This window comes from Lepisosteus oculatus, chromosome 5 (assembly GCF_040954835.1).
Source record: "Lepisosteus oculatus isolate fLepOcu1 chromosome 5, fLepOcu1.hap2, whole genome shotgun sequence".
Lineage (NCBI taxonomy): Eukaryota > Metazoa > Chordata > Actinopteri > Semionotiformes > Lepisosteidae > Lepisosteus > Lepisosteus oculatus.
In genome coordinates this window covers 36,024,659-36,045,662 of record NC_090700.1, presented here as the reverse complement: position 1 = coordinate 36,045,662, position 21,004 = coordinate 36,024,659, and the positions used below count along the sequence as shown (strand labels likewise).

The 21,004-nt window shown below is 43.1% G+C and overlaps 2 protein-coding genes across 2 annotated transcripts; one reads left to right on the top strand and one right to left on the bottom strand.

The window, feature by feature from the left end:
* Window positions 1-11: 11 nt before the first annotated feature.
* Window positions 12-15,352, bottom strand: LOC102696561 (LHFPL tetraspan subfamily member 5). The gene is made up of 3 exons (XM_015342424.2): window positions 14,272-15,352; window positions 4,709-4,945; window positions 12-2,641 (listed from the first exon to the last, which is right to left on the bottom strand). Exons 1-3 carry the CDS (start codon window positions 14,681-14,683, stop codon window positions 2,625-2,627), a joined length of 666 nt encoding a protein of 221 aa, XP_015197910.1. The 5' UTR covers window positions 14,684-15,352; the 3' UTR covers window positions 12-2,624.
* A 1,485-nt stretch (window positions 15,353-16,837) lies between these two features.
* On the top strand, window positions 16,838-19,522 carry LOC102696371 (colipase). The gene is made up of 3 exons (XM_006628500.3): window positions 16,838-16,943; window positions 17,185-17,307; window positions 19,199-19,522. Exons 1-3 carry the CDS (start codon window positions 16,857-16,859, stop codon window positions 19,352-19,354), a joined length of 366 nt encoding a protein of 121 aa, XP_006628563.2. The 5' UTR covers window positions 16,838-16,856; the 3' UTR covers window positions 19,355-19,522.
* Window positions 19,523-21,004: the final 1,482 nt, after the last annotated feature.

Here is a 21,004-nt window from a genome sequence, read left to right as displayed (position 1 = left end):
ATCATTGCAAAAAAAGGCTGCTACTTAAAAATGTTTGACTTCTGGGAAAGCAAGTAAGGAACAGTTTAGACACTAAAGAAGGGAGTGAAGACGACAAACATACTTGCCTCAATTTCATTTTTGTTTCAAAGGTTCGTGCGACTTTATTTTTCAGATATGGAGGCGTTGCGTTTCCCTCCGAATAAGCAAAGTCCAGAGTGCAGCATGTTTCTGCAGTGAGCGTGTATACAGTTATGGTTTTCGTCATGTTACCTGAAATGGCATTGGTTTATTTTTTCCACATGGAGAGCACCTGGTTTCCGTGTCCCAGTCCAGACATTAAGCGCAACGGATGAAGTTCAGTCAGTCCTATGGCAGACCTGGTGAGTAACAGCTGAATGCCAGGGGTTCTTTCATTGGCAGGATTACCGGTAACTTAAAACTTGGAGAGCAACTGAATTTTAATGATGTAACACGTGAGATTGTAGCTTTGTGTTTATACAGTTTAATCAAACCAGCGTGAACATTTAAGTATAACAAGGGTTTGATCCTTTTTTTATGATGCTGTGTAGGAATAGTGAGCAGCCTGATCTAGGTCAAGTGTTGAGTGGGCTTCGGCATCAAAGGCTGCAATTTTGAAAAGTGTTTATTAAATTTAATGTTAATGATTAATTTACAAAGGTAAGCAAATATGATCAATGTTATGAGTCTACAATACAAGTACAAGTGTCTACTACTCGTTTGTAACATCTGGCAGTGCTAACCTTAAGTTGTACAATGTGGGACATGGTATTTTACACAATTTCCAGTAAATTATGCACAAATGTAATATATTCTAAATTTTCTGTGGATCAAATCATAATAGTCTGTACTATTTCATGCCAAGGATGGCCAGTAAAGGCAGTGGTTAGCACATTTGCTGGACATTTGCATTCTAAGGACCCAATGGCCTCTTCAATATGGAGCCAGTTTTGTGCATCTTGACAGGTGCAGGCAAACAGCTTTGTTTCCCTCAAGCAGGGGTGTTCAGAGTGAGCCTGAAGTCGCAGGCCCAGTCGTACAAAGATGCTGTAGCTCGGTCACATCCAGCTGTTGACAACTGCTGCTTGGCAGATCTGCTCACAGTTAGCAGCCTTGAACCCACAACCTCAAGCCTCAACCTGTTTGAATAGTTTGGTTTGCTTGACTGGAGAAAATATACATATTTCCTGATCTCAAGTGTGTTATTGCATCTGAGCCTTTACTGAAAATAGACTATTGGTTGGGATTAGAGGATCAATATAACAATATCACAGCTGGAAAAGTCAAATTAGTAACACACAGTCATTTTAATAATGCAAGGACTAACAGAAACTGAGTCTACTAAAATGTTTAAAAACTGTGGATAAATATTCTAAAATAATAAGGAGCATCTATTCTCCTCAATTGGAATTCCAGTCTCAGCCCAGATTTTCACTCCTAATCCATTCTCAAGGGCTTACATTATCTTGTAATTTGTTTGATTGAACTAATTAAACAATGTTTTCCAGTTCTAGATGTGTTTTGAAGAGGCTTAGAAAACCAGCACACACCAGAACTGGAACTAAAGACTCCCGAGCTACAGTATAAGCCTTATAATCACAGTGTTTACACACTAGAAATTTAAGTGGGTTAGGAGAGGAACCACTAAGTTACAGTACCCACCTGGGGCACATGTGGCTCTTGTTCTGCTACAGTTGCCCCACTCCACCGCACATCAAGGGGAGAAGTGAAAAATTACTTCACCGGCTAAATTAAGAAGAAGCTTTACAAAGGCCAGACAGTACAAGCCCAGAAGGGAATTGAGTAAGTTAACACCACTACTCTTATAAAGGGTGTTTTAGGAATTGTTCATGATCAAGGAGTCAGGACCTCAGTTTAAGATTCCATCTGAAGGATGACGCCTCCTTCAGCATCCCCGCTCACACAACTGAACACTGGTTTAGAAGTTCTGATTAAGTTCCTGCTATGTATAGGTGGTGGACTCTCCCTGTAGCCCGGGCACCCAGGCAGGCACAAAACCAAACCTTTTATCATTTCCACTGACCCCTTCACATTAAATAAAGAGGTTCCAAGTATAAACACGTTGAATGTTTTCAGGATCTTGTCCATTATTTTTTCTTCACAACAGCAAATTCTGAAGGTGACAACTGCAGTTTTCATGTCTTGCTTTTAGATGGGAAGTTTTGAGGTTGAAGTTCAGAGCTATTGCCCTGTTCCCCCCTTCTGTCTCTGTGTGGAAGTGTGCAGCAAGGTGGAGTCTTTTGAATTTTTAAAGGGTTCATTCCGGTTGTCAGATCACCCTATTCTGGGACCTTCTTAGCCATAAAAGCAGTTTTGTGAAATACTCCCAGGATGCTTTGATGCAGTCTCCAGGAATTACGAATCCTCCAGTCACTGCGCTGTCTTGGTGATCTTGAAAAATGTATTTATCTTCTAAACTGACCTTTTTTGAGGGGGTTTTGGGGTCTTTGTTCTTGTAACTAAAATTACCCTTAAAATGAAAAACAACCTTTCACCCTGCAGTGAATAAAAACAGTTCAAAGATTTGCACCCTGCAGCTGAGCCCAAGATTCAGGGTCATATTGCTGGAGACAAGTGCTACAAAGTCGCAGAGCTTTCCAAACTTAAGCGTGCCCTCCCTCTGTAAAAAAAAAAAATGAATTAGTATAATCTTTAATAGCTGTAAATAATTTTAAAAAGACATTTAATCTTACATTTTCTGTAACAATAAGCAGTTAGTAAAGAACCTGATGTACAGTACATGTACTGTTGTCTAGTGACCTCTGTTCATATCCACCACCTAATGTCAGTTCTGACTGATTTCTTTTTGCTGTTCTTCTGGTGAAGTCACACCTGTTCCACCAACAAAGAGATTTCTATACCAGAGGTACCATTTTCCTGTAGTGTTGTCGCTCTATGTCATGAGACAGACTGGGCGTAGAACTGAATTTTAACTGCTGGACACGATGAGGATTAAATACTTGAAATTACTTTACTACTGTATATTAGAAAAACACTCCCCAAGTAACATAACTGCTTAGCTGAGCTAATCTCTGGGCAAGGCCTTTAGGAAACGTTATTGCAGTAAATGTGCACTGTATCATTGCAGTTTGCCCTGTGGTGTTACCTTGTTTATGCAGCATACTTACATCGTCATGGTTCCACACAATTTGCTGTGCTTCATCATACATCTTTATTTTTTACCATGATGTCATTGTTACACAGTTCACTGTGCGATTGCTATTGTACACCACTGGGTACATTTATAACAGCCGGGGGATTTGGATTCCAAGAATCGGTGCAGCCCATTAAATGGGTTAACTTAGTGTAATGACACTAGATTTACAGTAATGATAAATGGGCTGAGAGGCGGGGTGATGCAGTGGTAAGCATTCCTGCCTCGCAGTGCTGGGGCCCTGGGTTGAGCGCCACACCTGGGGTGCTGTTAGATGTCGACTGGGAAAACTGGCTCTGGCGTGTGCATCCCATCCAAGGGGGTACCCCACCTTGCACCCCTTTCTTGCCGAGATAAGCTCCAGCTCCCCCACAGCCCTGAACTGGGAAAAGCAGTTCGTAGATGAACAGATGGACAAAAGAGCCAGCCTGAGCTCTCGCTGCCTTCGTGTTCTTAGTGATGGGATTGCAGTGGCCACTAGAGGGCGTCTTTTCCTGGCTACACCATGTACTCCTACTGATACTGAATAAGTACAGTAAATGGTAACCAAGGGCAGCAATCACTGGAACCTCGAATAATATTTAACATTTTTAAATGTTCTTACGTGCCAGTTTTGTAGACATATTTACAGGTTTAAGAATAGCGTCCATTCCGCCGTAGTTTGATCTTTTTCATGTAATGAGCTGAATTTATTTAAATTATGCTGACAACACCTGGTTGGGGTTTATGTACAAATGCACATAGTTTTCACCTCTGGGGGTTCTTGCCTGGTTCACCGCAACTACCATGCCTGCGGGGCTCGAGTGGAACTCTCCTCTATTGTTTACTTTATATCTTAATCTTACAGCTCCCTCTATAGCTGACGGGAAGAAACAAGCGCACGGTAATGACCGCTTTTATTTCTAAGGCCACGTATTTCCACATGACCTGGCAGGGAGTAATTACCCGGCTTGACTGTACTTTCCACCCATTCCCTTTCCTGCTCTTACATTTTTCATTGCCGAGGGAACACTAGCCCGAGTTCAATAATTAAACTTGCGTCACTTCAAGGTCCTGGCCGCTTTCATTTCATCCTCTTTATTCTTTTTTTTTTTACTGTGATTTATTTTTATAGCGGCAGTCTTTTGAAGTTAGCATACAGTCTCATTAGGAACATGCCCGTAATCTCCGAGACACTGCTGCGTTGAGCTAATGAAGATGACGGACTGACGCCAACGTGGCGTCAATCTTGTCCGTCTCGATCGCCGTGTCACCGGGGATGGCTTGGCCATACGATGTGAATTTGCTCTTGGGTGTTTTTCTCTTGCTTTCGTAGTGCCCTGGCTTTGTAATTACTTTGTTGAAAATGTTTGCCTTGCGTAGCGAGACTTCATCTTCAATCTAAATCAGAGCTTGAAGTCTGTGCATTACAAGCGGTGCAGCTCAGCGTGGATAGGGACAGACTGTAGCTTCCGGCCAGCATAGAGCACTCGGGCTCCCAGCCCCGGCACACCGCAGCACTGTGACAACGCCTTCCCCGGGGACTCGTCTTACCTTTGCTCTCCACCTGGAAGTCTTCCGGGAGCAGGCTGTCCTGTCGGTTGCCCAGCACGAAGGCCAAGAAGGAGAGGATGAGGGCGTCCAGGATGGCGATAATGGCCAGGATGTAGGCCCAGCGCACGGTGCAGGCGCCCAGGGTGTACTTGTCCGTCTTGTCGCCGCACATCCGCTTCACTTCGGCCGAGTCCCAGCCGTCCGGGTAGATCATGCAGCCCATCACCAGCCCAGCTGCTGGGGACATACGGAGGCAAGCACAACCCTTCGGTTAGTGTGCATTCGAGTCTTCCTTGCATACCGTATTACTGTGGCGTCCCCCTTACTCAATTTGTGGGGCAAATCCACAGCGACTGACGCTGCATACAATTCGCGGTGGAATACCTCAAGTCGCAAGTGCCTTTTTATTACCACTTTGCTGTCACTTTCTTAAAAATACTCCTTACTAAACTCGCCATCTTTATTTTTACACCTTGATAAACTGCCCTTCTCTTCAGAACCTCGTATGGGAAAACCTTTAATGCGCAGCGCGATTCAGTGACATTAATCTAAATTGTTTGGAAGTATTATGTTGCCTTTCAGATGAAGTTGAATTGCACACAGAAGGTCAGTTTACAAAGGAGATACCACGGTGCGCGGTGATGCGTTCAGTAAGACCCATTAGCTGATGTATCTCAATTTCAGCACCACAAGATCACGAAAGTAATTAACTTCCTACACCCAGACCAACCTGAAGAAAACATAATGATAACTTCTTGCTGTCTGCGCTTTTCCCCACTTCCTCTGAATACGTTACTGTATTCTTATTTCTTCTACTCTTTCCTTCGTTGTCTAAACCCAACAGGTTTGTAACATAACCCTGTATCCCCAGGAACATAAGATAATTAAAGCATTTCGAGGAGATGCCGAAACTTCTTTTAAGAGGAGAGCTGAAAATGAAAAAAGCGTTTGCGTCGTCATTTACTAATTCCTGTCTTGCTGCTGTGCGCTTGCGCGCTCCTCATAACGAGAACTATCCGTGATGAGTGTTCACTTTTTTTCCAAATTTTAAAGTGAAAAAAAATATATGGACATCTTTGACAAGCCTCGAGGAGAAACACGATTTGTTTCCATGACAACTCGCAACTCCTCACCACCTTTGCCTGATATCCAAGTTTTATCCCGGAGAACAGTTATTTACTCAAATGGCGGCAGCGCTGCTAATTCACCAAGTTGGGGGCCGCAGTGATTTTCAAGTATATTAGCCATTCGATGGCAAGTCATTATTAACAACTGCTACTTATTTGACTAGAAAGCTCCAGGCTTTTCATAATGGCAATTTGTTGTTCTATTATGCACACCGCGTGATTCCCCCGGCGTGGAAATTGGGAGCAATTATCCTGATGGACACTTATATCTTTTTAACTGAATTAGCCGGCACGATAATCCAGCTGGTTAACGTTTTACATTTCAGCTACAAACCAAGCCGTTCGCTGGGGACCGCTTTCATTCGAGACTGGTGAAGCGGTTTTTTTTTTAACACGCACCGCGCTCGCTCGAATCCCCTCTCCGAGCCAGTGCGGAGCAGCGAACAGACGTGTCGTCCTGTTCTGCGGATGGGTTTGCTCCAGAAGCACGGGTATCATTAGTTCCTCACAGCAGGGCTGCCCACGGAAACCCCAGACACTAAATCTCACGCCGACTTTTCCCGGGCAACACTCTTAAAGACGCACTGTTTTGATCTTAATGGGTAATTAAAAAAACATGACATCCAGATTTCGTTTTGTCAGCTGCTTCCTTAACGTCATTTAACCTCGCTTAGGGGATTTAAGTAGACGTGTTGATATATGCTGGTGTTTGGAGTCTGTTTTTGAGGAAATTGTACAGCACCCTATGATATTAGAAGTTCCCAAACGTACAGCAAATGTCAACTCGGAAAGGATTTCCGGAATCACTTCCACTTGTATAAATCTTGTTAAGCACTTTGTGGTGCACGAGGAAAGCTGCTAAGAAGTCAGCAGTGTTTGAATGTGTTCCGTTTTATGTCTGATGACGTGTCAGCTGCGTCTTGATCTGTGCCAAGGTTTCTATTTTTATATGGCAAGCCTTTGTACTGTGTTGTACGTAAAACCTAGCTGGGCAGTAACAGGATCAGAGCGAATAGAAGTAGGAAAAGGATGTTTATGTTCATACACTCTGGTGAAAATGCGTTTTAGCAAACAAGGCAATTACAAATAAAATCTATATGAATGTGGACCCACATTCAATTGCATACAAACAACTTAAATCTGAACCTTCTAGCTAAAATTCAAATTGGGAACCAGTCGACTTCTCGGGTTTGTTCTGGAGTTATTCCCTGCGCTTCCAGAGGCCGACAGAGGAAACTCCCGGGTGCATAAGGGATGGGTTTCATCTCGTTCCAGCACAGCGAAACTATGCAAAACCCCGTCTCACTGAAGGCTGTGGTTGCCAGGCAACCGCTTCTAGCGCTGCTGATCTTCTCTGTAATTAGAGGGGCCTGAGAGGGCAGAGTCCCACTTAGGTTTCTAAGCTGTTGCTCCGTTGGCCGCTCAGTCTCCCTGGTCATTAACGGATTGTAGTTGGACGCGCGGAGCAGGGAACTGTGGGAAGAGCGCAGCTGGCTAACAGTTCCCTCCCAGATACTCTTGTGTTGTTGCAATAAAAACAAAGTCTCCCCCCCAACCCCCCGGCTACGCCACTCCTGTTGACACAGCTTTTTAATGAAAACATCTCCGCTGCAACAGACAGGTGACTGGCTTCCCACAGATTAAGACGCTTTATTTCAAGTCTCTTTTCACTCGATAAGGCTGGCTGTTAAACACTGCTGCGCAAAAGGAACGTGCAACTGGTTTATTGCTATGTGAAAAGAAATGAATATTCATGCCAGCTGTGTCCAGATTTGGTCCTGGAGGTCCAGTGTGTGCAGTTTTTCATTCTAACTCAACTGTTAACAAGTTAAACATTGTTAATGGCTTAACTGGACACATGTAACAGCTCCTCTGGGTTCAGGTGTTACTACTTTACCTTTTGCCAGCAGCCATATCACCCTGTAACTCACAACTGGCACCCACTGAAGCTAAGCATGTGTGAGCCTGGTCAATACCTGAATGGGAGAACTCTTGGGAAAAACTAAGGTTGCTGCTGGAGGAGGTGTTAGTGGAACCAGTAGGGGGGTGCTCACCCTGCAGTCTGTGTGAGTCCTAGTGCTATAGTATAGTGATGGGGACAGTATGCTGTAAAAAGGCGTTGTCCTTTGGATAAGATGTAAAACAGGTCCTAACTCTAATGGCCTAATAATCCCCATCTATGAACTGGCTTCATTACCATGTTCTCCTTCCCACCGATGGCTGATGTGTGGTGAGCATACTGGTGTACTCTGGCTGCTGTTGCATAATTCAGGTGGGATTTCTGTAAGACAGTAACTTTGAAGAGACTTAGAAAACCTGGACCAGGTTTAGGGTTGGACACCCCTGCAAGAAGAGATTGGAATTCATTGAAGAATGTCCAACTTCAAGGGGCTTTTATTTGTGCATGATCTTGTTTTATAGGGAAGGTGAATACACTCCTTGCTCTCACTGTAAGAGGTTGGTCACAAGCACCGGTGGCAATGAATAGAAAAGAAAAATAGTCCTGGAACACTCCTGTGATAAACATATCTAGTGTTCAGTCATGGAATTAATAGTGCCATCTTGTTCCAAATGTTTACAAAAGTAACCAGTTTCAAAGGAACTAGGATTTTATTTTAAATAAAACACTTTTCCTCCAAACAGTGGCTCTGTGGCTAAGGATCTGTGCCTGTGGCTGGAAGGTTGCCAGTTCGTATCCTGCGGCCGGCAGAGGAATCCTACTCTGTTGGGTCCCTGAGCAAGGCCCCAGCTGCTCCAGGGGCACTGTACAATGGCTGACCCTGCGCTCTGACCCCAAGCTTCTCTCCCTGTCTGTGTGTCTCATGGAGAGCAAGCTGGGGTATGCAAAAAGACAAATTCCTCATACAAGAAATTGTATATGGACAATAAAGTTATCTTATCTTACAAAGTTAGGCATTTTGTCTATTCAAAACTGGTCACATCTGTAACCAGTGATCTGCACATTTGGTGTGTGTATAAATGACAGTGTGACAATAGGGCACACCAGAGGCCTCTAATGTTACTGGAATCCAGAAACCAGACAATACATGTTAGCCATCACAGACTAACTAGCTAGAGTCAATATTTCCTTAATGGCGTATACTGTGGCTGTGAAGGAGTAACATATCCCCACAGGGTCTCATTTGAATTTGCAGAAAATATCGCTGTCCCTCAGCGAGACGTTTTAATGACAGCTGTTTGAATCGGCGAACTAACTTTATATATGCAAACAGGGAGCTTTTAGAGAAAGAGAGAGGTTAGGTGAGTATGTAAATATGAAGAGAGAGAGGATAATCCTCCATTCTTACTCCTCAGGTGCCAGAAACATGTTAAATACAGAACAAAGTTTTAAAAGCAGAGTTTTTCACCACAGTTACCATCCAGGGCATTGATTATTGTATTGATTGTTATATATTTTTCCCTATAGACCCCACCCACTTGTAGCTGAGCTTGAAATAAAAGGTTCTTTCATTCACCATCTGTAAATTTTACAAGTTCCATTAGATTTCCATAGAGGCATCTACATTTTCAGATGAAGTCTTCTGAGAATGTAATTATTTGCCATATGTGCTTTTAAAAGTATTAAATTGCTTTTAGGCATTATGACAGGACGATTAGCCACTTGGGAAGGCATTTAGTGTTAATTAACAGGTGGCAAACCTCCCAGAGAGACAATTCTCATTCACCATCTGAAACCCATTCACACAGAGCTGTCTGCACTGTCAGACATCCTATTTCTATTATGATTCTGACCAAGACATCACATAAACTGAGCAAGGTTTCCACTGTGGAATTACTTTGCACAGTGCGTAATGTTAATTCTTTACCTGGAATTATAATTGGGGCCTTCACTTACTATAAACTTAATTACAGTGCTATTATGCTCACACCAGAGCTTTGAATTATTGTTTAATTTCAGAATAATTGGAAAAGCATGGTTCTAAAAGAATGAATTTGTGCGATCTAGATGTAGATAATCCATTTAATCTTAAATCTGCTGCTGACATTCTTATATATTATTTGTCTATAATCATTCTGCAGGCTTTTACCAACTGAGATGTGCAGAATAATAGTCACAGAGGCTCAACATTGTCTTCTGAAATTCTTAGAAGTTAGAACTTACAATTCCTTCCAAAGGCATTAGGTAACAGTGGGATGGTCTAGTAAGAAGGCTGTCATCTCCATGATAAGCTCCGAGGTTAAATAATTAATTGAGCAATTCAAAGCGGAAAATGGTGTCTTCCTTCTGCAGAGTTAGGCTCTCAGAGGAGTTAGCTTTCTGACACAGTTTCTCTTTGTGTTGTTAGAGCAGTGTGTGGAGTGAGGAGGATTCTGAAGTCCATTAAATTAGGCCTCCCTAGAGGATATCATCTTGCATGTTCCACTGTGACTATTGTTACATGTAGTGTCCGAATGCGAAGAAGTCTTTGAACACTTTTTATGGATTGTCTTTTCTATGACAAGTGTTAAAAACGAAACGAAATTTCCATCTCTCTGAATTGGTGAAGATAGCATAAGAAAGAAGAGGTTTCAAGGCCGAACTACACCCTGGGCCTGACACAAGTCCGCCTTTATTAATAATTTCTTTGAAAGGACTATAGCCTACCTTCAAATATGGATGTTGTCAGATGAGATTTTACATGATCACACACATATTGGTCCCATAAGGACATTTGCACTTAAAGCATTTTTGTGTGTTGTGTGAACTATACAAAATACAGTACTGTATGTTCACAGCTGTTCTTACAGGTATTGAAATCACAGCCACACAGGGTATGTCAGGTATGAGAATGAAAAATATCACCGTCAGAGTCCCAACTGCTCCATCTGCACTACATCTTTTCACCCTATAAAAAGATTTTTTATAAAACCCCTTAAGTCACCACACTGGGAGTTTAAACTCAACCTCTTAGGATAACATTGTGACCGGCACTTAAAACAACCACAAAATATAAAAATGTATATACGTGCAGATATTCCTTTTACAGGTACAGTACATCTCCCTCAAGATTATCCTTAAAAAGGGTTCACACATCCCACCATAGGTGAATAATTTCTTTCTAAAATCTTTACAAATTGTGAACTTTCAGCCCAATACCTTTGAACTGAAACCCTTCTGTTTCCCATCATGGACCATGAATTTCTCACAGCACTTTAATGGAGCAGCTCATCGCCTTTAATTAAAACCTCGTAACCAGCGATTACACCCAGGCGTGCCCAGAGACCAGTTCCTGGATGTCTCAGCACACTCTTCCAGACAGCCAGGTGACACATTTCGGGACCTAATTAACACTATGGCCACCTTCACATTCCCAAAGGTTTGCTGCAGCTGGCTGTCAATGCTAGGCACACAGGTTAGATTTTGATCAGTGCAATGCAGTTCGGTGCTTGAGTATTGGTGTGCTGTTTCTGTACGTGTGTGAGTGTACAGTACTGCACTGAATGTACTTGGTCTTTTCACTGCACTCCATACTTATTTTATGACTTTATTCTTGTCAAAACATCTAACCACCGTGGTGCTTTCTTATCCCCTTATCCTTTTTTATCTTTCACTGTGCTTTTAGAACAATTTATGTATGTTAAACCTGAATTAGCACAGTAAAAACTCTATAAGGCCATCAAATATTTAAGTCTTGGTAGCTCAGTCTAATATATACTGTACTTGCATATGAGAATTTCAAGAGGCTATTTGAGAACATTATATTCATTTTCTAAATTATGTGGCAAAGCAATAAAATAGGCAAACAGAATGGAAGGATGTAAAGTTAAAAGCACAGAATTTAAATCAAAGGGTGTTAAGTTCAAATTGTGTAATGTACTAGTAAAATGTCATTTACAATATTGGGTACAATTTTGGTCACCATGTAACAATAAAGCATAGTACAGCACTGGAATCAGTCCAGAGAAGAGTAACTAGATACATTACAGTGCTTGTAGGAATGGCCTGCTCTGCCAGGCCAGAATAGCTGAACATTTTTTGTCTCATACCTGAGAAGACTCTGAGGGCAGCTGATTCAGAATCTTGGATGCTGCACATTGGTGGTGGTGGAGGGGAGTCCCCATTACCTGTAAAGCGCTTTGAGTGGAGTGTCCAGAAAAGCGCTATATAAGTGTAAGCAATTATTATTATTATTATTATTTATTGGCAGTGTATTTCTTCAAAATCATCATTCAAACAGGAATCGGACGACATGAGTGGAGACTACTCAAGTACATTTAAACTGTGTACAACTATCTTTACACAAAGAGTTGTAAGTATATAGAATAACCTGCCCAGCTATGCTGTTGAAGCTGATACCCTGGCTTCTTTCAGAAAACATCAGGATGGTACCCCTTCATAAATAAACTACTAAAAAACCAAAAGAGCTAGATGGATCAAACAGTCATTTTGGTCCTTTGTAACCATTCTTAAGATAGAAACATCTAAGGCTCACAGTTCTCAATATTTAAAAGATGTAATATATCCCAGATTGATGGGTGTTTGTCTGTTATGCCTTTCAGCATGTAGGGGCAGCAACATCCTGTTTTTTCCAATTGTTTTTTTCAGGACAGGGTTGTTAGCCTTGTGCCCAAACTCCAACATGGAGGATCTGGCACCCGACGTGGGACACAAGCCCACTATCCTGAGATTGTGAATCTCATGCGCTACCAACCGAGCTAATGGGCATATATCCCAGAGCTGCAGATGAAATCATTTTTCCCAAAACAATTGTTTCCCAATCTATCTGCGTCTGTATCTACACCCATCTTCCCGAACTCCAGTGTACAACAGTCTTTGTGTGCCTACCCCTCATTTTTGCTAACAACAGTTCTCATGCAGCCTGCGTTTTTAGGCTTCTTTCATATCTCTCTTTTTTGTCTAACAGAGGGGGAAGTGTAATTAATTCTCAGTTTTGGAACAAAGCAGACCAAAAAACAGTACAGCTAATTGGGAGCTTTGATGATGTCTTCTGTGCTTTGAAGTGGAATATTAATAAAGACAGTGTATCCTTGTATAGCTAAGAAGATTTACAAAGGCATAGTCAGTTGATAAATAATTTAAAATACAAGCCATGAAGTGCACATAGAGGAGAATTTGACCATGGTCTTGCTATAAAAATGCTGTTACACAGTGGATTGCTTTTGTGGGCAGTGGACATAGAACAGTCAGTGTGTGTGCATGTGTTTTACGCTTGTATCATATCGATATACTGTGCCTACTACCTACATTTTTATCGTTCACTCGTGCATATTTTCAGTGTCATAATGCTGAACTCTTTGACCTGGCAGTTAAGAGAGCAAGCTGCTTTTAGAGGTGTGAGAAGATTAGGCTTGGTGTGTGTGGATTGCAGACTGAATGGAACCCAAACTGAACAGTGTGGCAAATACAAGCTTGAAAGGTACACACATGGTCATCCATAAACAAGATAATCTTATTCTGAAGAAAATAATGCTTTTGAATATGCCAAATCAAACAGTTAAGTGTTCTAAGTGGAGAAACTAGTGTGCAGACACGTTACATGTTTTGACATCCTAAAGAGAAAATTGCATATACCATTGCGCAACTGTTTATTTTTACAAATAATTCAGTGACCCCTAAATATCAACCCGCTCGAATGCTCTATATACGGTTCAAAGGAAAAAATAGCATATAACCAGTGTGTGTGCTCCATTTTGTGCTTTGTGTTGTGCCCCACAGAAATGGTCTCTAACAAGGCAAATCATTTTAATATGATAGAGCATAGTAACATATGTTAGTTTTCAGCATTTTGTTAGTTGAATATTAGTCAAGACGTGAGATGGTGAGGTTTGAGTTTTCAAAGTGTACAAATTTTGTTAGTGGTGAATTACCTTTATAAAATAATAGTGGCCTCTTGCTTATCAAACCGTATTTCCCAATGTTGTTGGGAATGCGCTCTGATCGTCCCTAGTTTTCTGGTTCCCGTGTTGGGCCCTGCAGGACCTCATGTAAGACTCGGATGCTGTTCTCGCTGTTGTCTGATCCTGCTAGTCATCTCTGTGCTGTTGAAATGCACAAGCATATTGATGACACGAGTATTAAAGTGTTCTGGGAAGAAGCACGACGCACTGCAATAAAGGAGAATTAAGAACGCTGTTCTGTGCGCAGTGTCTGTCTACAACGTGTACTTTTAGAACATTATTATATGAGTGACTAAAAACAAAACGCATCAGCCACAGTGAGAACGTTTTTCAGTGTTTTGGAACACATTTACTCGGGTAACTTCTGGAACTTAAAACGAAGTTCAAGATAAGGATGCATTATAAATGAGCGAATAATTTATTTAACCTCTGCCATCGTCTCAAATTACGACAGCACTCTCCCAACGCGTTTCTGAGAAACCTCAGGCTGAACTTTCGAATGCGAATTAAGAATCGTTTCAATTCCGCATGTGCCGTTGGGGTCGTCGTAAGGCTGAAAGACGCAAAGTTACTTACCTGATGCGAGCTGCATCCAGGCGCATATCTTATACACTGTCGCGGCGTTGCAGAAGAAGAAGAGGGAGAAGCAGACGATGCAGCCCACGATCAGCAGCATCGAGATCCCTACGAAGAACATTGCTGTCTTGAAAGCCCCCGACGGGATGGAGCCGAAGTCCAGAGCGCTCCCCTTGCAGGTGAGCTCGGATGTTAGGGCGTTGCCGATGCAGTAATGGAACAGCCCGAAGTACCCTGCTTGTGGTGTGTTCACGCTGTCCCCAATCCAGTAGGGCTGGATGAAACAGACCACAGTGATAATGGCAAAGCAGATCGTGAAGATCGCCCACAGCACTCCGATCGCCCGAGAGTTCCTGACATAGTTAGTGTGGTAGATTTTGGCAGCTTCTTGGGCAGGTAGCATTTTCTCCATCTCGGCACCTTGGGGAAGCGGGGGCTCAGACACAGTTGGAGACAAGAAAGAAATACACACAAGTACGCACAATTAACTCCCCCAACCCCTTCACAAAAGCGAACACAGCGCGCCCAGGTGGTCGAGAGTGACTCGCTATTTCTTCTTCTGTGGTGTCGAGTCCCTGAGCTACCCACCCGCCGGTCTGTACGCTACAAATGCAAGAAGGTGAAGGCAGATTTTATTACGGCAGATCGGTGCAAGATTTGAATTATCTTGGCTCTGCTTGTTTGATCCGTCACTCTTTTGTTTCCCTCTCTCTCTCATTAGTCTTGCGGGTCTTCAAGAACAGTAAAAAAAATAGCCTTTTATTCCAACCCGACTGTCCGTTCTTCATTTCATCGTTCCGACAACAGTTTGCACAGTGCCTATGCATAGACACCGAAGACGCTACTTCCTTTTACTCGAAGCTGACAGAAGCAGGCTATGCACGCCGCCTTATCCACTTTGGTAATACCGGAGGCCATCTGTTGCTGGCGTGCTGTTACTCTTGCGGCTCTGCCCCTCCTCTCGGCTCCTGTCAACGAGCTGCCCAGGGATTCAGCACCGCGGACAGCTCTTTCCCCGGGCTGCTGACGTCTTCGTGACGTGGCGCTTGTACTCGAACGTTTGGGCAAGGCCAGGAACTGGCTGTCTTCGCATCTTTCCAGACACGTGTGCACACTGTAGACAGTACATTCTCGGTGAAAAGGAAGCCTATCAATCTAGTGTGTTGTAAGCACAGACTTACACGTGTATGAACAGGTAAGTAGTGTATTAAATGGACATGAACAGATACAGTCACAGTTAATACTGTGTCCGTCTGTCTGCCGTGGTGGTGGTATCTGACTTTAGAAATGTACTAGAATCCTATCAGAGTTAACGGACTCCTTTACAAAAAATACATAATCAATGGTAACCATACCTATGAATTATAATTACCACTGAATATGATCTCATTCTTCTAGGAAACACTGCAAGTGATGGTGAACATGCTTAGCTTAGTAAGTGCTTTTAGCTTAGCTATTCATTCACCATCACATAAAAGAAACATTCAGCACTGCAGGATTTCCAATGAATTTAGAAAAATTCCTAATTATCCCAAGTAATGCAATAAATTACATGTTCTATATTGTAACATCTCATTGATACAAGTATATTTTTGGAAGAAAGAATGATCTTGTGCACTGCCTTCTAATTCTGAAATTAATGAGTGCACACTATTAATAATAAGAATAACATCTGTATATCACTTTTAAAACTGGAATGGAGCAACCACACTGGTGACAGCTGCTAACCATTGTGCACCAGCACAGTAGATCAGGTGGAGAAGTGCTTTGCTGTCTGAATGAAGGGGGACGTGTAGGGAAGCCTCAGTGTGTGGGCCTGTAGACGGGCTTAGTCAGAACACTGGGGTTAAATCTCCTATTCTCACAAAGAGGGATCTTTGATGATTATTTTAATCAAGACCTCTAAAACGTCACTCAAAGGATGACACTCTCTGCTATACAATGTTCCCTGTTACCTTGTTGGAAATTGGTTTGGAAATTCTTCTCCAGTGCAAAGAGTGCTTTCTACTCGTCCACTAGCAAAAAGTACTGGTGTGCAGTATTAATACTGCAGGTCAGGAAGCAGATGATATGGAATGGATCTGTTTTCCTTAAGGCAAAAAAAAATGTTGTTTGTGGGAAGTGTTTCTCCAAACAGGAGTCTTTCCTATCCCTGCGGTTAAATATTATATGCCCATAGCAAATACAATTGTGAAGAAAAACAAGCATTTTTCAAGGGCCACTTTCTAAAACAAGTGTCCTCTGTGGTTGGGGTTGAAAAACATACAAAGGTTAGTACAGGTTGGGACTTTTACACTACGGCGAAAGGAGGTAGTTCAGGCAAAAAATCTAGGAACTGGTGAACGCACTGAGACACATGCACTGTGACTTTCCTAACCAGTGAAACAGGTGCGTTCTTGCTGTGAGACTGGAGCAGGTGCGGCTGGTGTGAGCTGTACTGTCTGGAGTGCTGTTCTGTTTCCTCTGTGAAGGGGGAGTTCTTGTGATAAGGGAGTGATGTTGTGTAATAGGGTGCAGTGAGGCTATATAAGACAGTGCCGCTGGGCCCTGGGTGCCAGCGCAGAAGAGTGTATCGGAGAGCCAGGATGAGGACCCTGCTGCTGATTGGCGTGTGTGTGCTATCAGTGGCACTGGCAGCACCCCCACAGGGAAAGGGGCTGATCACAAACCTGGTGCAAAAATATTATTAGATTGTCTTTAAAATTTGATTTGCTCCTCATTTTCTTGCAGCTTTCAGCTTTCATACAACTTCTCTTTAAAACAAGCTGGCATTTCTTCTCAGCGTTTGCTAATACTTCGGGGCTAATGGGACAGCTGATGGAGTTTTGGGGGCTTTGATTTGGCATTAACAGCGTGTCTCTGTCCTCTCTCTCCCTTCCCCTCTGCATACCTGTGGCTGTGTTCCTGCCCCAGGACAATAACGAGCTGTGCTTCATCAGCATGCAGTGCAAGAGCTCCTGCTGTCACCGCCGTGACGGGCTGAGTCTGGCGCGCTGTGCCCCCCGGGCGGCTGAGAACGATGAGTGCTCCCCAAAGGTAGGTCCCACTTACAGAACCGCCTTCGCTGGGGCAGTACCACCATTACCATGGGGCCGGACAGGTGGCAAAACGTTAAGAACAAAATACACATAAGAAAAACAGCATGGTCTATTCTCAAATGCACATTCCAAAACATCTTCAAGAGGTTGGGATTAAAACAGGACAGCACGGTGGAGCAGGAGTTAGCACTGTTGCCTCACATAGCTGGGGGCCAGGGATCAGTTCTGGACCTGGGGTGATATCTGTTTGTATATTCGCTCCGTGTTCCAGTGGGTTTTCCCCCCACAGTCCGAAGACAACCTGGTAGGATAATTAGCTTCTGGGGAAATTTGCAATGACCTGATTTGCATGCGTCTGGGTGCCCGTTGCTTGCTGGGACAGGGTCTGGCTTCCCTGCAGCCCTATATTGGATAAAGTTTGTTAGGAAATGCATGACCGGATTAAAAATAATAGCAATAATACCCAACCAGCTGCCTGAAGCAGAGGGTCTGTATTCATCTTTAACTTTCCTTCTGTCTCTCACTTTGCTATGGATGCCGCAAAACTTTTTTTTGCCACAACTCTTTAGCTCCAAATTAGGGCTGAGGTGAGGAGAAAGCAGTGTGCCACTCCAGCTCCGTTAAGAAGAGGTGCCACTAATCAACACTCCTCTCACAGTGAGCCGTGTGAAACAAGAGACAGCCAAGCAGCTGAGCTTCTATCTGCTGTCCCAGTAGATAACCTGCAGTCCTGTTAGAGGCGATGAAAAACACACAGAGCAGGTTTGATAGGTGTTACCAGGAGATAAGAGCAGCAGTACTCTGTAATTGGTTCTGCCTCATGTTAAGGGCAGTTAAATACTTCATGTGAGTCAGCTAAAGTAAATCTCACATTGCGCAATCAAAAGGCTGTAAAACGCAGTGTTTGATCAGGAGCCATTAGTATTAGGAAAATTGGGTCACTTGAATATGTGATCGCTTTGCTACTTGGGTTTATTCTGTTGGTATTTTAAATATCACCAGCAGAGAGAGGTACTAGAGCTAGCAATGAAATCTGTGCTGATAATCATTATGAGGTTGATGTTATAGCAGCATTTCTGCTGTTGGTAGCAAAATATGTAAAGTTCATCAAACTGCATCGTTAAAATAACTAAGGATCTTAAAAAATCTCCCACCCCCACAATAATTTTATCCAAAGCAGCAATATCTTCAGCGGAGGTGCGAAAACCACGTGTTACAGACAACACTGCCACCCAGTGGCTGGTATTAAATAACACTATTTAGGTGGGCAAAGCATGGAGAAGTTTCAGATATTAATAATAATTGCTTACACTTATATAGCACTTTTTCTGGACACTCCACTCAAAGCTACAGGTAATGGGGACTCCCCTCTACCACTACCAATGTGCAGCCCCACCTGGGCAGGACACTAGGGTTAAACCCCTGGTCTTTTCGAGAAACGCCCTGGGATTTTTAATGACCACAGAGAGGCAGGATCTCGGTTTTCGTCTCATCCGAAGGACAGCGCCTGTTTACAGTATAGTGTCCCCGTCACTATACTGGGGCATTAGGACCCATATGGACTGCAGGGTGAGCGCCCCCTGCTGGCCCCACTAACACCTCTTCCAGCAGCAACCTTAGTTTTTCCTAGGAGGTCTCCCATCCAGGTACTGACCAGGCTCACAGCTGCTTAGCTTTAATGGGTTCCAGTTGTGAGTTGCAGGGTGATATGCCTGCTGGCAAAGAGAGGTTAGTTAAACCACCTCTTTAATTAAACCTTAGAAAGCATGCATCACCGGGCTTAGAGTTTTACTCCTAAATTATTTTAACATTTAAGCTAAATATTAAATGTATTCATTAAAACGTAAAGGAGTTTTAATTACAAGGGCACTCGGGAATTTCTTTCACAGTCCTTGTACGGAACCTACTACCGGTGCACGTGTGAAAGCGGGCTGAAGTGTGACGTGAACTTCAACATCGGCGGATCAATCACCAACAGCAATTTTGGAATCTGCGTGGACCCCAACGCGAAGAAGACTTCCGGCAGCCTCGAAGACAGCAACTGAAGAAAAAAAAACTCGCTTACAAAATCATGAGTTCCCTATACGAGAAACAACGATAATAAAACAGCATCTTACCTTCTTAGCGCTATGACACTTGTTCCTGTCTAGACTGTTTTAAAAGCATGTCGTTGTTATGTTGTAATTACGTTTAAATAAAGCTTTCAGAACTCAGATGTTTTCTTTAGCCGGAAACAACATGTAAGTTTTTCCAGTCGGTAGTTTTACAGCAGCTGGGGAAAAGGGAATCACAGCTGTTTTTTGTAGCATTTTATAAGGAAAGAATTGTGTGTTTAGTCTTCTCCCAGTGCATTTATGACTGTACCTGATCAAAGGTGCTCCATGCGAGGTTTAGAGGGGTTGATGATCTACACATTACTTACCCATGCTTGTAAATACCATATTGAAGAGATTTTGAAAAAGAGACTGTGCAGGTTTTTCCCTTGAACGATTGCTGAAAGCAAGGGTTATGAACAGCACGGGCATTTTTAAAAACATTCCCAGAAAAGGACGATCCGATTAAAGGCCTAATTGTTTGCCTAGGCTGGCATGTGTATAAGTAAAAGCTGTTACCCCTCTGCCAGTGCTTTAGTATTTGCTAAAGAGCGGACCTGCAGGCGATGCGAGCCGCGACGGTCTGTGGGGCTGCGAGCTGGAACACGCAGGACTCTTCGCTGAACTGACAGCGCTGCTGGGCGCGCTCCCTGCCGGAAGGCCGTTGCTCCGGCTGGGCAGTTCAGCAGACCGAGCGTCAGGCGCCTGTTTTCACGCAGGAGGAGTGCAATGCTCCTCGGGCAGCTACAACAGAAAAACAACAAGCACCCTCTTTTAACGACCTCAAAGAGGGTTGGAGCCCCTCAAACTGCACAACTGTGGATGAAAGCACTGCATGACTGGAGATAAAAGTAACATGTAATAGGTTTATTCCATGCTGAAAAGAGAAGAAAGGAAACACTACGTTTTGGCCGTGGAGCCTTCTTTTTGTGTTTCCTTTCTTCTCTTTTCAGCATGGAATAAACCATGCTTTAAATGTTCCTTTGCAGCCTACGCATGCTGACGCAGCCACCTACTTGGAGATAAAAGTATGCAGGTAACATCTAAAGGACGAAAGATAAACACCTGGGTAAGGGGATCTCTTTGCCTTCATCCCTTCTGAACGTAAACATCAGGCATATCTAGAAATTAAAGCCGTCATTCAGGAAATTAGTCAAAAACTATTAGTCAAAAAGATTTGTCTGCCTCAGTAAAAGAAGAAGACACAGTTCTGCTACAGAAGTGGTTCTCAAACTGTGGTACGCATACCGGCAGTAGTACGTGGAGTGCCGCCAGGTGGTACGCCAAATGACCCTGGAACTGTGTCATGTGCGTTGAAAAATTGGGACGGGTTTTCATATTTTCTATTTTAATACGTGTCGAATACGCAGCCTACGTGCTACGATACATTGTGCGCTAATACTTCAGTGGACACAAGAGACACTCTGTAATTCTATGCCACTCTATAGGAATGCATGCTATGGATGCAAGTGACCAATTGTATTTTAAAAAAGCTACTGTATCTCCAGCAAATAGGGAGAAAGGAGAATGTGCGTGATTTTGCAACAATGCCAACGTTGTAAACACAGGAATGCATAGAAATACGTGCTACGAATGCAGGTA

Excerpts from the sequence above, each read along its gene's own strand:
- LOC102696371 (XM_006628500.3), top strand. The coding sequence starts at position 16,857 with ATGAGGACCCTGCTGCTGATTGGCGTGTGTGTGCTATCAGTGGCACTG. Across the intron at positions 16,944-17,184 it reads AGGGGCTGATCACAAACCTG|GACAATAACGAGCTGTGCTT; the intron begins GTGCAAAAATAT and ends TTCCTGCCCCAG. Across the intron at positions 17,308-19,198 it reads ACGATGAGTGCTCCCCAAAG|TCCTTGTACGGAACCTACTA; the intron begins GTAGGTCCCACT and ends TTTCTTTCACAG.
- LOC102696561 (XM_015342424.2), bottom strand. The coding sequence starts at position 14,683 with ATGGAGAAAATGCTACCTGCCCAAGAAGCTGCCAAAATCTACCACACT. Across the intron at positions 4,946-14,271 it reads CTGGATGCAGCTCGCATCAG|CAGCTGGGCTGGTGATGGGC; the intron begins GTAAGTAACTTT and ends GTATGTCCCCAG.